The sequence below is a fragment of the Dermacentor albipictus genome, chromosome 7, assembly GCF_038994185.2.
Source record: "Dermacentor albipictus isolate Rhodes 1998 colony chromosome 7, USDA_Dalb.pri_finalv2, whole genome shotgun sequence".
In the NCBI taxonomy this organism is placed as follows: domain Eukaryota; kingdom Metazoa; phylum Arthropoda; class Arachnida; order Ixodida; family Ixodidae; genus Dermacentor; species Dermacentor albipictus.
Genome location: NC_091827.1, coordinates 139,434,446 through 139,450,454, shown reverse-complemented (window position 1 = coordinate 139,450,454; position 16,009 = coordinate 139,434,446). Strand labels below are relative to the sequence as shown.

At 45.7% G+C, this 16,009-nt stretch overlaps 1 protein-coding gene across 1 annotated transcript in view; it reads left to right on the top strand.

The window, feature by feature from the left end:
• Window positions 1–16,009, top strand: part of LOC139047299 (uncharacterized) — a 1,527,628-nt gene that overhangs the window by 1,472,960 nt on the left and 38,659 nt on the right. Inside the window, exon 26 of the mRNA XM_070521114.1 lies at window positions 12,096–12,179. Coding sequence (XP_070377215.1) covers window positions 12,096–12,179 — 84 coding nt within the window. The remainder of the gene's footprint in view (window positions 1–12,095; window positions 12,180–16,009) is intronic.

Sequence of the window (16,009 nt, the reverse complement as noted above, 5' to 3'; positions counted from 1 at the left end):
AGATCCGCATCAAGCATATCTCCCCAATGTCCTCGAGGCAGTTCAAAATCGCGCCACCAGGTATATTCATTCCACATGCTCTTACAACGTCAGCATATCATCTTTAGAAAAAAATATTCCTTCGTCGCCGCGTTGCCACTCTTTCCCTCTTGCACAGGTTCTACTATGCGATGCTTAGTCGACCACCATACATTGTTGCTCCAACGCGCCTGTCTCAACACATTGGCCATCCCTAGCAGGCCGCACAACCACAATCACGCACAATTACATTTTAAGCCTCATTTTTCTACCGAGCACCTAAAGACTGGAATGGCCTTCCTCATCAAATCGCTGCCATCACCTGCTCTTCACAATTTGATCAATATGTAACAACTTTTTATCTAGAGAATTGAAAGCATTATAACACTTGTTTGTATATGTTATATCCCCACCCCTTTTGTGATACCCCTACTACGGGGTCTCTAAGAAAATAAAATGAAATGAAATGAAATATCTTGCTGCTAGCTTCCCTGCCCTCAAATAATGTCCATTTTATTTCACCCGGCAGCTTCTGATTTGGTGCATTTAATTGTAGTCCCAAAGGAAGCCTACCAACTCCTAGTTGCTTAATTTCCAACCAGCCTCGAACGTCTTATCTCATGCACAGGACCGCATCGCCGAAAGTCACACTACGAACTTTCACCCATTTCTAAATTCTTCTGACCACCTCGTACCTATTGTAATTCCACAGAGCCCTATTTTTTTCATTAACACTTCTTTTCTGCTAGCTTCATTCGTTACATATTTATCATGCTCCAATACCAATACTGACCAAATAACTCTTCAATCTGACCTTAACCGCGTACAAGAACGATGTGATGTTTGGCTGATGACACTCGACTCTAATAAATGCAAACTTGTCTCATTTACCCGTCGTCATCATCCTCGTCACTTTTCTTTTCGGATTGGTGATGTATAGCCTCATTGTTCATCCACACGCCATACTTTTACTTATTCACTACGTCCGGCGTAACAGCTCATGTATCCTATGCCCGCCACCCTGAGTGCCGTTAAAAATCATGAAAGCCTGTTATTCTGTACTCAACATTGAACCTAACCTATCTCCATCCTTACCACGGATTTCCATCAATCCGAGAAAATTTTCCTTTTCTGCCATAAGTACATCCTGGACTAGGGAAGCCGCCCACCTCGGACGATTTTACCGTCGGCTCATTTCTACTAATAAAGTTTATTCCTCCTCCTCCTGCCATAAGTACATGTCTCTGAATGGATAGATGGATGCTATGGGCGTGTCCTGTGGAACTAGGTAGGAAGTTGCGCCACCAAGGTCTTGTTGTTATATTACCGTGATATCCTACCTGTGGTTTAAAACAAAAAGAAAACAAAAAACGTACCATGCATTCTAAAAACCAAACTTTCTGAACCCCTATTGGAAACTTTGTTTTTGTACGCTTTCACTGTCTGTCGCTTCATTACTTTTCTTCCGCCATCTTCGAATCTCCCTTTACTAATGTATATTGCGGACATGTTTAATTTCCCTGTGCTCTCGCTGAAGTGAATGGCTTCAAGTAGGCCAGAGGTACCCAAATTGACCGCTTTGCAGGTATCTTCACGTTCTAATAAATTAAGCTCCATCGTTTCCCTAGCTTTGCCACAGCAAGCACGTGCTTCTTCTGCCTTCTTATATCTCGCTTTATAGGTGCGTGTTCTAAGGCATCCTGATCTCGCTTCGAAAAGTAATGAGCTTCCCTTTGAGTTATCATAAATGGTTTCTTTCCTGATTTCGTTTTTTCTTCTTAAGTAGTTACTAATGGCAGGTTTCTTTTCCATTGCCGCCACCCATGAGATTAATTCAGCTTCTCTGACTTTCCGCTTGACCTTTTTTGTTGTGTTGTCCACCCTACAGGCCGCATACTTGCTGGTAAGCTTCCTAGTTCTTTTCCTCCACTGTGAATCAATATTCCTTAGCCGTTCTTCATACTCAATTTCGCTGCGAGCTTCCCTCACTTCAAAACTATTCCAGCCTATATCACCCTGCACGGCTTCATTTGTAGTCTGCCCGTGAGCGCCCAATGCGAGGCGACCCACTGACCTTTGGTTCCAGTCGAGTCCTGATTGTACCCCTGATTTAAAGCAAACAACTGCATTTCCAAATGTAAGCCCTGGAACCATTACACCTTTCCACATGCCCCAGAGCACTTCGTACATGTGTATCCCCATAGCACACTGTGTTTCATTACGGCCGCATTTCTCTTCACATTACCTGTCATTATTTTTCCTATGTTTCCATATATCTACTTCCTTCGTTTATCCATATACCGAGCTATTTATTTTCTTTCACTTACTGTATTTTCTGGCCCTGTATTGAAACTGTCTGTTCACTGTCTTCATTAAATGTAATAACACCTGATTTTTATCGCTAAATTTGATACCTAAACTCTTGCCTTCATCTACACTGGTATTACCAGACGTTGCATATCCCTTTGCTTGTTAGCTACTACTGTACGCGCCTGTTCGTGTGAGAGATAAAACCAGATATTACTTTCTACCACACGATGCACATCATTAGCAGCAGCGGGGATAAAGAGCACACCTGCCTCGGTTCCTTGTTGATATCAACCTTCTCTTCACTCCTCATCCCTTCCCATTCAACGCAAACGGTATTTTAGTGGTAGATCTCTCTCAAAAACTTTATTCAATTGTCGCCTAAGCATTCCCTATGCACAATATTCCACAAAATGTTGCTGTCTGCATTGCCATGCGCTCTTTATTGTCTAAAAATGCCACATATACCGGTCGCCTTTTCACTCTGGTTATTTCAATACACCTAGTAAAGACAAACAAGTTATCATCCAGACACCTACATATTCTGAAACCATTCTGAAGTTCTCCTAAAATCCCATTGTTGTCAGCCAATTCCTGCAGCTTTACTTTTATTTCTGACATCGCAATTTTTATAATACCGATGTAATGGTCAACGGTGTATAGCAGTGAATTCTCTTTCTGCCCCTCACTTTAATTACTTAAATTCATTCTAGTTTTCGCCATCTGTCTGGTATTCGTCTATCTTTTAAAGTTCTTTGTACTGTTTTCAATAGAGCTTCCTTAATTTTTGGTCATAGTTCGTTATTCAGCCTAACGGGCACCTTCTTCTAGCCCTGTGGCTGCGCGATTAGCAATTTTCTTTGTGGGTTTCTTCCAGTTCAAATTTGCCAGCATCAGCTCCTTTTCCACCTGGTTCTCTCTGATGTTCTTTCCTTCCTCAAATACCACCTCGTCACAGCCATGGCAAGTTTGTTTGCATCTTCTTCTAGGATATGTTGTACCTTGTCAAACTTCCTGCCTAATAAGTTTATTCAGTTCCAAAAATTCTAGGTGCAGCCTTCATTTTCATAATTCTCACAAGCAACATTCACTTTCACCTTTAAATTTGCTTGAACCAGTTTTTAAACCATAGATTTTTTTTCTGCCGATATATTTCCCCTTTTCTGGCCGCTTCATTTTACGGCAACTGGGCTTTTTTTTCGCCTGCCTTTGCTCTCGGCATGCTTTCTGTCGTTCGGCGATTGCTTCCCGTATATCGATCGGCGATCTCTTCCACCACCTTTTCGGTTTTTCTTTTTCCTTTCAAACGAACATATTCCTCCTCTTTCTCTATTTCTGTGGTTATTACACTTATATATCTCACTATATTCCGATTGTAAGGGTGTTTATTAGTCACCGGCATTTCGGACCGACCTTTAGAGCAGCGCATGGACTCCGAGCACGAGCGGCATTCACAAGCAAAAGCGCTGAAGAGAAGGAGCCACTAGAAAGTGCTGTAGAGGACGACCCACTACATCGTTCCAATCCTTTTCTACAATTACCCCCGGGAACGAAAAGGGAGCCACCCATCGACCTAGAAGCTTGTTACTATGAGTTGATCATAGTAGGTTTAGGCGTTCGACGTTGACAATGTCTCGTCCACAACGGCCTATATACGAAGACGGTTCAACGCGTTCGACGACGCGGTAGGGGCCTTTATACTGGGGCAGTAGTGTCGACGAGAGCCCAGTGGAAGGAACAGAGACAAGCGCTGTCGAGAGCAACGTGGGCGCAGAAGTGGTGTCACCGCAAACCCTCTTTAGGCGCTCATGGTAATTTGAAGTATATTCCCGCTCGAGATCACGACACCTCACGGCATGCCTGTCTGTGGCAGGAATAGGCGCACACTCACATTCGTTCGGCTCGTAGGGAAGGATTGTGTCCATTGCGTGCGATGGGTGCCGGTCATCCATTAAGAAAAAGGGTGAAAAGCCAGTGGTGCTCTTAGCGGCGGTATTGTAGGTGTAGGTTACGAAAGGCAGAATGGCATCCCAATTTGTGTGGCTGGAGGCTACACAGATTGCGAGCATGTCACCAAGCGTACGGTTAAAGCGTTCTGGGAGGTCAATGGTCTCCGGATGGTGAGCAGTAGTTGTGCGGTGCACAAGCTTTTTGAGGATGGCTTCGGCGACTTCCGGCAAGAAGACACATCCGCGACCGCTGAGCAACTCCTGTAGTGGACCACGATGGTGTATGAATCGGTGAAGCCGGAAGCGGGCAACATCTCGCGCTGTAGCTGCCAGGAGAGAGCAGTTTCGGCGTATCATGTGAGGTAGTCAGCAGCCACGATGGCACACCGGTTCCCCACAGATGAAAGGTGAAGTATCCCATACAAATCAATTCCGACGCGCCCGAACAGCCGTAGAGGGTATGGTGACGTTTGCAGACCAGCTGGCGAAAGGTGTGGTGAAGATATCCGGTGTGGACAGTCGGGTCACGAGCGATCGAACTTCTGAACATAGCTGCACATCCCTCGCCAGTAGTAACGCTGCCAAGTTTTGAATACTCCCGAATGTGCACCCTGTGGGTAGGCTTCGCAAGCTGCGCACATTTTGGAACTGAAACTACGAAATACTACTGGCAACCATAGGCGGCCATCGGCGGTCTGGCTGCGTCGATGGAGTAGGTCGTCGCGAATGGCCAAGTGGTGGGCTTGACGGCGTAACGCGCGAGTAGTTGGTTGTTCCGATGGATCAGAGAGCAAGTCTATCAGCGACGCCATCCAGTGGTCCTTGCGCTGTTCGAAAGCGATGGTGTGAAGGTCGACAAAAGAAGCGGTGAGCTGGAATACGGAGCAGCGGTCATTGTCATTGGGCAAGGAAGAGTGCGAGAGGGTGTCGGCGTCAGATTGCTGGTGGCCGCTGCCGTACAGCACGCGGATATCGTAGTACTGCAGGCGAAGTGCTCGTTGGGCAAGGTGGCCTGAAATATCTTTCAAGGACGACAGCCAACATAGTGCATGGTGGTCGGGGGCTAAATCAAACTGGGTGAGGGAACAAACTCGAATTAGTGACATCTTAGTTGAAATCATTGAAGAGAAATGGGCATGGGCAGGGCATGTAATGGGGATGGAAGATAACCGACGGTCATTAGGGGTTACAGACTGCATTCCAAGAGAAGCGAAGCGTTGCAGGGGGCGGCAGAAAGTTAGGTGGACGGAGGAGATTAAGAGCAGGTCACCGGTTGGCGACCTGCTCGAAGCATTCTCGTCCCCGCCGTGCGTTGGCATTGTAAATGCCGCCAAGGAGCCTTCGCTGCGTAGATCCGTCTTTAAACTTAAAAAACCCGTGCTCTCCTCCAAAATGTTACGGGGAGAAAAGACGCTTGACATTATATCTACAAGATATATACAACGGGCAGAAGACCGGCATTCAAGACTGAGCCCGTGCGCACGACTATCGGCGATCGTCGTCTTCGTCAGTACTCTCATCATCATTCGCTCCTGCAGCGTCTCGTAGCAGTATGTTCAGACTGTCGTCGTAACATTAGCAAAGTGCGCATCCATCACAAAGCGGGTACCGCACATTAGTAGCCTTAAGATCGTTAACAATGCTGGTCGTGCACATTGTAAGTTGCTTGCGTTACACTTCTTAAGAGCGGGCAATCAAAACATTATCTGGCCAGTTGCGTCTCAGTGAATTTCGGCATGGCGAAACCAGCGAAAAACCCTAGGCTAAGGGACCAAAGAAATCCGGGTGCCGTTGCAGCTCTAATGACCCACCTACGCATACGCCGTCATAGCTATCCCTCTAACTGAGGATGCCGGAGGTCGCGTCATGGCAAATTTAAAATCAAAACTGCGGCACTCGTTTGCCATGTCCTAACTGTCATATCTGTACGAAATGTAAAAGTAGCGGGCCTTCCAACGAATACGCTTGCGTGGGGCACAACTGTTGCGCTCTTAACGCTTCATACGATTGAAGTCTGACCTCGTTTGGCTGTACTTACTCTGTCAATACTCACGGGATCTACTTTACGCATGTTGAAAACCCCAGTAATACCGACATGACGATTTCCCTCCTCCTCTTCGCCTAAAGCTGCACCTGCGGCATAGATGTCCTCCCCCTGTATCATCCTCACCCTTCGCTTTGTTGCCTTCCGCGCGCGGCATGTCAGTGGTAGCCCCTTCCTAACCATCACTGACATTTCCACCACTGCTTCCCAGCGTGGTAGTTTCGACTTCCTCTCCTGCTCTCGATTCGTTGCCAGACCCATTCGCCGTGATCGCATCAAAGCGTTCCCCAATGCTATGCGGAATGGCACTCCTCATCTTCATTTCTACGTTGGCTACCTTTTCGTCCACACACTTCCTCTGCTTCTGTTCGATCTTGAGTTTCTAGCTTTCCTAGCCACTTAGCTTATCTTGCTCCTTCTCTAAACGGTCTAGCCGTTACCCTAGCACAGATAAAAGCTGCCACGTTCGCCTCACGTGCGTACTAAAACCGCATTCCATCCTGCGCGCAAGAGCGCTAGCGCTCACAACAACGCACGTATAGGTTCCTCCTCCCATGGCCAACCATCACCTTGTACCGACGGCGTGGTACACAGTAACCTTACTATTTCAAAAAGCTAAGCAAAAGCCAGGCAATAATCTAAGCAAAACGTTTAGCAACTGCAAAGCATGAAAGCAAATTATAAAGACTGCGCCGGTAACCTAACACTCCTAAAAATAAATGAGCGGAAAAAAAATAAAATATTCAAACGCGCAGCTATTAGTTTAATGACGAAATGTATTCTACCTCGCTAATAGCGTACATTTGCGGCAGCGGCGTAGTCGCGAACACGATTATGCCACTGCAGAAATATATCCTACACGAAGATGGAAACAAACTGGAAGTGGACGCCGCATTATACTACATCCGAGAAATAGCAGCCGAATCTTTCCAAGACTACGACAAGGTTGTACTTGAGGAAAAAAAAAAAGACCATGAAAGAAACACATGGAAAAGGAGCTGGTGCTGAAAACATTCAACTGGACGAAAGCTGACGAGAAAATCCCTAAGCGCACAGCTACAGGACTAGACGAGGTTCCCGTTTTTAAATTATGGGGTTTTAAGTTCCAAAGCCACTTTCTGATTACGAGGCACGCCATAGTGGAGGACTCCGGAAATTTCGACCACCTGGCGTTCCTGAACGTGCACCTAAATCTAAGTACACGGGTGTTCTCGCATTTCGCTCCATCGAAATATACCCGCCGTGGCCGGCATTTGATCCCGTGACTTCCTGCTCAGCAGCCCAACACCATAGCCACTGAGCAAACACGGCGGGTGAGATCACTAAGATAAAAAATTGAGGACGCTCTGTTGAAAGCAGTAGAAGAAACGCCTTAAAATATAGACGTATACCAGACAGTTGGCGACAAGGTATAAAGAATTTAATTTATAAAGGCAAGAAGTGTAAAGATACAATTCGCTCATAAAGACCCCTGACCATTACGTCGGTAATACTCAAATTAGCAATGGAGGCGACTAAATTAAAGCTGCAAGCATGTGCAGAGAATAATGGCTTATTGGGAGAACTTCAGGTTGGTTTCAGATTAGGTAGGCGTCTAGATGATAAATTATTTGTCGTTACTCGTTGTACTGAAATATCCATAGGAGAAAGGAGACTGCTATGTGCGGCTTCTTACAGCGAAACTGTCTATGGCTAGGATCTCAAAAAAATTGGTACGAGATGTTAACAAAACCAAATCATCATGTGCGCCGATCCTGGTGATAGTCCAGAACGGGTCCAAGCTCAATGACACATACCCCTTTGGGAGGAGGAAAAAACTTTATTCTAACACTAAGGCTCAGTAAAGAATAGCGCTTGCTCCGCTAAGGTCCATCGTTGATCCGCCGAGTGCGAGTGAAGCCAAGCATTTCAGGAAGGAGGGCGAGGGAAAGAAAAATAGGGAGAGGTAATGGCAGTGTGAGAGGAGCACAGAATGTGTTCTGTAATGGCCCTTATCTCCAGACAGTTGGGGGAGTCAGCTGTGCTACGCCAACTGAAGTTGTAGAGCATTAGTGGCGTGAGAAGAGCGTTCGGTTGAACTTTGCGGACATGTGCTTCTTCCGTGTTGACTGAAGGATGGCGTTGTGGTAAAATAGTGCCGTTTTGCATGGTGTAATTGTAGTGTTCAGCTATTTGCTCTTTGTACGTGGCAGCGTTTTCTCATGTCGTTTGATTTGGCCAGGGAATCGAGGGCGCCCGGAGGTTAATTTCGCTCGGGGATCTGTAATGCACCCTTCAACTACGCTTGTCATAGGGGGGACCCAAAGAGGCCCCACGAACAAGGGTAAGAACAGATGTTTTACAATAAAGCTGTCTGTGGCGAAAATCTGTGAAAAAAAAATGTTTCCGAGATGTTAACAAAAACAATGCGCCGGAGCGATGAACGTTGGTTCCCAAACGCTAGTCTACGACAATGCGAGTCGAAACGTCAGTGTATATATAAAAAGTTAAAAAGCAGAGAAATAAAAGAGACAGAAAAAATAAGAAAAATGATCAAATTAAAATGAATAAAGAAGTAATAAATTAGAAAGGACGAAACAAGCAACGAAGTTATGATGCTGGCAAAAGTAATGCGCCGGAACGATTAACGCTGTTGTCCAAATGCTAGTCTATGACGATGCGGGTCGGAACGTCAGTGTATGTGTAAACTACAAAGAAGCAAAGAAATAAATAAATACATGTAACCGAATGAAAAATAAAGACATAAAGGAAGGAAAATAAAAAATAACAATACGAAAGAAACAACCAAGTTTCAGAAGAGTTAACTGCTGGGTTAGTTGTTGAGCTTGCATACCGAAAAGATATTGCGCCAAAAAACAACACACACAAAAAGAAAGACGACGACACCACGGGCGCTACTTCAACTGTTTAATGAGGGTGAAAGCGAGTGCTTTCACCCTCATTAAACAGTTGAAGTAGCGCCCGTGGTGTCGCCGTCTTTCTTCTTGTGTGTGTTGTTTCTTGGCGCAATATCTTTTCAGTAACCAAGTTTCGTGTTTGTGCCTTATTCAACCAATATTGCATAACTACCATATAGAACCTATTATCCCTATTGAGCAATGCAGCTTAGCTGGTCTTATATCTTCACATAGTGGAAGGACTTTGAATTTTTATACATTACTGGAGCGTATGACAACGTAAACTGCAATATATTGTATGATATTCGCTAAAGGAAAGGCATAGTCAACGACTGTATACAGCTTCTGAAAGAACTTTACGTAGACAATACCGTTTGCGTTGAATGGGAACGTATGAGGAGGAGTAGAAAGTTGATATCAACAACGGACCATAGAGTGGCTTGCTGGGCTAGTTGGTACAAGGTCGTACTAGGAGAATGCCAGCAAACTTGAGAGTACAAAAAAAATAAAGAGGCCGACATTGATAAAGAGACAGGAAGGTGGCTGCCACCGGCCACCTTCTTGTCTCTTTGTCTATGTATGCCTCTTGGTTTTTTTTTTTCTACTCTCAAGTTTGCTAGCATTCTCCTAGTGCAATCAACAAGGGACAGAGGCAGGGGTGCTCTTTATCCTCACTGCTCTTTATGATGTGCATGGTGATGATGGAGAAGGTGCTAGAAGGAAGTAATATCGGGTTTAATTTCTCATACAAACAGGCGGGTACAGTAGCAGAGCAGCAGCTTCCCGGTTTGTTTTATGTGGAAGACATTGTGTTCTTAGTTAACAAGCAAAGTGATATATATGCAACGTCTGTATCTGGGGACCGGAAAGCGAGAATTTAAGTTTGAAATTTAGGGTTAGAAAATCAGGCCTTGTGGTATTCAACGAAAACATAGAACAGACAGTATCAATACTGGGCCAGAAAATACCTCAGGTAAAAGAATATAAATACCTCAGTATATGGATAAACGAAGGCAATAGATATACGGAAACACAGGAAAAAACAAAAACAGCAAAGGGGTGGATAAATGCTGCCATAATGAAATACAGAGCTCTGTGGAGATACAATAAGTACTAGGTGTTTCGGGGTATGTGGAAATGTGTAATGGTTCCAGAATTTACACTTGGGAATGTAGTTGTTTGTTCTAAGTCAGCGGTGCATTCGGGACCTCATGGCAGCCAAAGGTCAGTTGGAAGACTACTAATGAAGCTGTGAAAGGTGATATGGGCTGGAGAAGTTTTGAAGTGAGGGCAGCTCAGAGTCAAAATGATTATGAAGAACGACTGGGGAATATGAAATAAGGCAAATGGGCTGAGAGATTGTTCACGTATCTGTACGGGAAAAACGTATATTCACAGTGAAGGAAAAGAACTAGGAAGCTTACCAGCAAGCATGCGGCAGGTATGCTGAGCAAGATGGCAACAAAGAATGTCAAGCGGAAATTCAGAGAGGCTGAAATATTATCATGAATAGCGGCAATGGAAAAGAAACCTGCATTGATTACCTTAAGAGGAATAACCGAAATCAGGAAAGAAACTATACATAATAACCCAAAGGGAAGCTCATTACTTTTCGAAGCGAGATTATGAGGCCTTCGAACACGCACTTATAAAGTGAGATACATCAAGGAAGAAGAAGCGTGTACTTACTACGGTAAATATTGTAAAGCAAGGCATACAACGGAGCATGTAGAATGTGAACGCATCTGCGCAGCGGTCAATTTAGGCAGCCTTGGCTTCGTTGAAGCCCTTGGATTCAGCGAGTGCAAGGGAAAAGTAAACATGTCCGCAAGAGAGATGAGTAAGACGCGATAGGAAAATTGGCGGAACGACAAACAACGGAAGCGTACGAAAACATGGTACCTCATAGTATTCCGCTCCGAGAGCAGCGAGCTTCAATGCAAGTTCGTCTCAACCGCACGGATTCACTTCTTTGTTAGCAGATGCAGACAATGTATAGTGATAGGAATTCTTTGCGGTTTCTTTTCTTTTTTTACCATAGGTAGGATATCAGACAACATAATAACAAGAGCTTGGTGGCGCAACCCACCGCCCCATTTGGGAGGCACATACCATCCATCCATTCAAGTTTCCGCCCCCGCTATCCCGCTATTCCTACCGATCTGCCAGCGTTTAGCGGAATGCCGGACAGGCTAAAGATCTCTAATGTCATTCTTGGTAGCCGCTAAGCCCGCCGACTTGGCTGTTAAACGTCATGTTACACTTATTGTCTGATCGAAAGAAACGAGCACCCAAAACACCATAACTTTGCAGCAATTTTTTGTTTCAGGCTTGTTCACAGATTTATAATGTGGTGTTAAGCCTAACTACCTTAGCGTCTGGCTCTTTGAAATGCGTGGTGACTTCAGCACAGGTGTACATAATGTCAGACGATCGCTCCAAATAAGAATTACTGCCATTAGACAGGCGACTGCTGCAGTTTCAGAGAGAGAGGTAACTGTAATGGCAGAAAGGCGTAAAAGGTCGGACTGAGCCTCCTGTATACTCCATGCTGGAGAAGGAGCGTGAGGGAGAGAGGGTTTCAACAGGAACGATCACAATGTGGTGACGTAGCACCGCAGTGCACTCGTCGCTGTGCAAGATGCGCGCACGCGCCTTCGCAGCCGAACAAAACTTTTGTAGGTAAGAATTAGCTTGCTGGTGTGGGGCAATGTTTCCTTCGCCAAAGTTGGCCTCTTGGCCCTTAGTGTGTGATTTTTAATGGGAATATTGTCAAGAGCATTATGAACTGTTATCATCATGAAGATATTATTGCTCTGGCTCCTACATTTGCAGGCCCTGTATCTGGTGCTGCTGATTTGTAATCTATATTCTTTTCAGCTTTTCCGTACAAGCAACGACCCGATATACAACGGACTCCCAACGGATTACAAGAACAGGATGAGGTACATCCTATTCGCTGAGGTAAGGCAAGCGGTGGATTCGCTGCTGGTGTTTTCACAAATACTGTGCCACGGGAAGTACGTCGAGAGAGGGCAAAACAAACTCAATAAACGAATAGAAGCAGCGAAACCTGGACAGGACAAGGCGCAAGAAGAAAACTTCACTCTGTGCCTTAACAGAACTGGGCGGAATTTCGTAAAATCAGTAACTTCCACCAAATAATAAATCACGACAGTATTGGGCGGCATGACCAATTAGGCGACAGGTAAAACATATTGGCTGGTCATTCGCACTTCTCCACTCAGTCGGGTTGTGATAACGCGGAGAGAACCATCGGTGTGGAGCGAAAACAGAAGGGCGTTGGTTGGCTCTGGACTCTGCGACAGCACAGAAAGAATGTTAACTAATATTTTTAAGTCCCTGGCGAACGATGGCTTGTATGAGGGGAACTGAAAAAGGGTAGCATCAGGGTTGCGCGAACAGAAAGCTGCGGGTGCCATCGCATCCAGTTCCCGTTGATCGATTCGCACCACTTCCTCTGATGGCGACGCATGCTGCTGTGCGGGTTGGGCTCCACAAGTCGATGTTTGAGGCAGTACGGGGAAGCCTGGCAAATGGTTACAAGACGCGTCGGCTTTTGGCGTGCTTGAACTGTTGGCACTCTTTGATAATAGCATCAACTGTCGAGCAGCTTTCGCACATGAGCAGAACAAAGGTGTCGTCAGCAATGCCCTTCAGCACGCGCCCTACCTTCTCAGCTTCTGTCACGTCGTGATTCCTGGATGTACGTGGTGCCCAGCTCCTCCACCAATATCTTGCGGGGATGTTGGGAGTATAGAAAGACTGTAGTTAGAATATATACACAAGCAGAGTCAGTGTAATTAAAAATGGCTGACCAGCAACAACACGCAGCAGGCAGCGTCTCGCGATCTTATTCTTCCTTCCTCTCCTTTCATCCTTGCTTAAAAATTTTGCTGAATTCATTAGAAAGAGTCATATGTAAAGACGGCGGAGTATTTATAAGTGTTATCTGCCACTTCAGTGTATTTCACTACGATCATTATTGCGAAAGCAATCACATGGACATTTGAGACGAATTCTCGCTGTTGTCATCCGCGATGGTGTCAGCGCCGTCGTGATGTCCCTTATGAAGTTCAAGTGCATAGCATGCCCGCTTCCCTCCCCCCCCCCGCCCGCCCATGCATGCATGATGTAGGCGCGAGCGAAAGCGTGCGAGGATTAGCTGAAAAGTATTTTGGTCGGATGCACATTTTCTCGCGTGCCCATTGTTAGAGGTCACATGACCGAGCAATCGCTACAGGAAGGCGAAGCAGATGAATTGAATTCAATGTTAGTTTATTTGCAACATTGTTGCGCGAGAGCAAGAGTAAATGCTGTTGGGACAGCTTGAGAGGATCTGGCCACCCTACTCACACGTTGACATGACAGTGGTGGCCACAGACAGACAGACAGACAGACAGACAGACAGACAGACAGACAGACAGACAGACAGACAGACAGACAGACAGACAGACAGACAGACAGACAGACGGACGGACGGACGGACGGACGGACGGGCGGACGGACGGACCGACAGACAGACAGACAGACAGACAGACAGACAGACAGACAGACAGACAGACAGACAGACAGACAGACAGACAGACAGACAGACAGACAGACAGACAGACAGACAGACAGACAGACAGACAGACAGACGGACGGACGGACGGACGGACGTACGGACGGGCGGACGGACGGACCGACAGACAGACAGACAGACAGACAGACAGACAGACAGACAGACAGACAGACAGACAGACAGACAGACAGACAGACAGACAGACAGACAGACAGACGGACGGACGGACGGACGGACGGACGGACGGACGGACGGACGGACGGACGGACCGACCGACGGACCGACAGACAGACAGACAGACAGACAGACAGACAGACAGACAGACAGACAGACAGACAGACAGACAGACAGACAGACAGACAGACAGACAAAACTTAATTTAAGTCCTCAGGTATCGGCGCTCAAGGCGGTAGAGCAGCAGGGAAAGAAACAAAAAATGTAAGGACACATATAGTGCAGTGTAATGACTCACGTACAGGCAAAATATACTTACGTATGGCACGCGTCAGAAAATTTACGCAAACACTATTTCGATACACAGCAAAGTAAAAATAAACAAATCAGCAAGAATTTCGTACACACGTGTATGAGTTTAGGGTAAAAATGTTACTTCCAGTAATAATCTCAGTAGTTTTTTTTAATGAGAGTTGTAAAATGTCACAGAGCTGTTCTCTACTAATTTCATTTAGTAATGTCGGTAGCATGAACTCTAACAGGTCAACATCATCATCAGCAGCAGCAGCCTCGTTATGCACACTGCAGAGCAAAGGCCTTTCCCATACTTGTCCAAATACCCCGGTCATGTGCTAATTGTGGCCATGTTGTCCCTGCAAACTTCCTAATCTCATCCGCCCACCTAACTTTCTGCCGCCCCCTGCTACGCTTCCCTTCGCTTGGACTCCAGTCCATAAACCTTAATGACCATTGGTTATCTTCCCTCCTCATTACATGTCCTTCCCATGCCCATTTCGCTTTCTTGATTTACACTAAGATATCGTTAACTCATGTTTGTTCCCATTTTCGTAAGCCTCCAGGTTTCTGCCCCATACGTGAGTACTGGTAACACACAGCTATTATACACTTTTCTCTTGAGGGATAGTGGCAACCTGCTGTTCATGATTTGAGAATGCCTGCCAAAAGCACCCCAGCCCATTCTTATTCTTCGGGTTATTTCAGTCTCAGGATCCGGATCCGTGGTCACCACCTGCCATAAGTAGATGTATTCCCTTACCATTTCAAGTGCCTCGCTACCTATCGTAAACTGCTGTTCTCTTCCGAGACTGTTAAACATTACTTTAGTTTTCTGCAGATTAATTATCAGACCCACCGTTCTGCTTTGCCTCTCCAGGTCAGCTAGCATGCATTGCAATTGGTCTCCTGAGTTACTAAGCAAGGCAATATCATCAGCGAATTGCAAGTTGCTAAGGTATTCTCCATCAACTTTTATCCCTAATTCTTCCCTCTCCAGGTCTCTGAATACCTCTTGTAAACATGCTGTGAATAGCATTGGAGAGATCGTATCTCCCTGTCTGACGCCTTTCTTTATTGGGATTTTGTTGCTTTCCTTGTGGAGGACTACGGTGGCTGTGGAGCCGCTGTAGATATCTTCCAGTATATTTACATATGGCTCATCTACACCCTGATTCCGTAATGCCTTCATGACTGCTGAGGCTTCAACTGAATCAAACGCTTTTTCGTAATCAATGAAGGCTGTATGTGAGGGTTGGTTATATTCCGCACATTTCTCTATCACCTGCTTGATAGTGTGAATATGGTCTATTGTTGAGTAGCCTTTACAGAATCCTGCCTGGTCATTTACTTGACAGAAGTCCAAGGTATTCCTGATTCTGTTTGCGATTACCTTAGTAAATACTTTGTAGGCAACGGACAGTAAGCTGATCGGTCTATAATTTTTCAAGTCTTTGACGTCCCCTTTTTTATGGATCAGGATTATGTTAGCGTTCTTCCGTAATTCCGGTACGGACGAGGTCATGAGGCATTGTGTATATGGGGTGGCCAGTCTTTCTAAGACAGTGTTCCCACCATCCTTCAACAAATCTGCTGTTACCTGATCCTCCCCAGCTGCCTTCCCCCTTTGGATAGCTCCCAAGGCTTTCTTTACTTCTTCCGGTGTTACTTGTGGGATTTAAAATTCCTCTAGAATATTCTCTCTTCCATTATCGTCGTGGGTGCCACCGGTACTGTACAA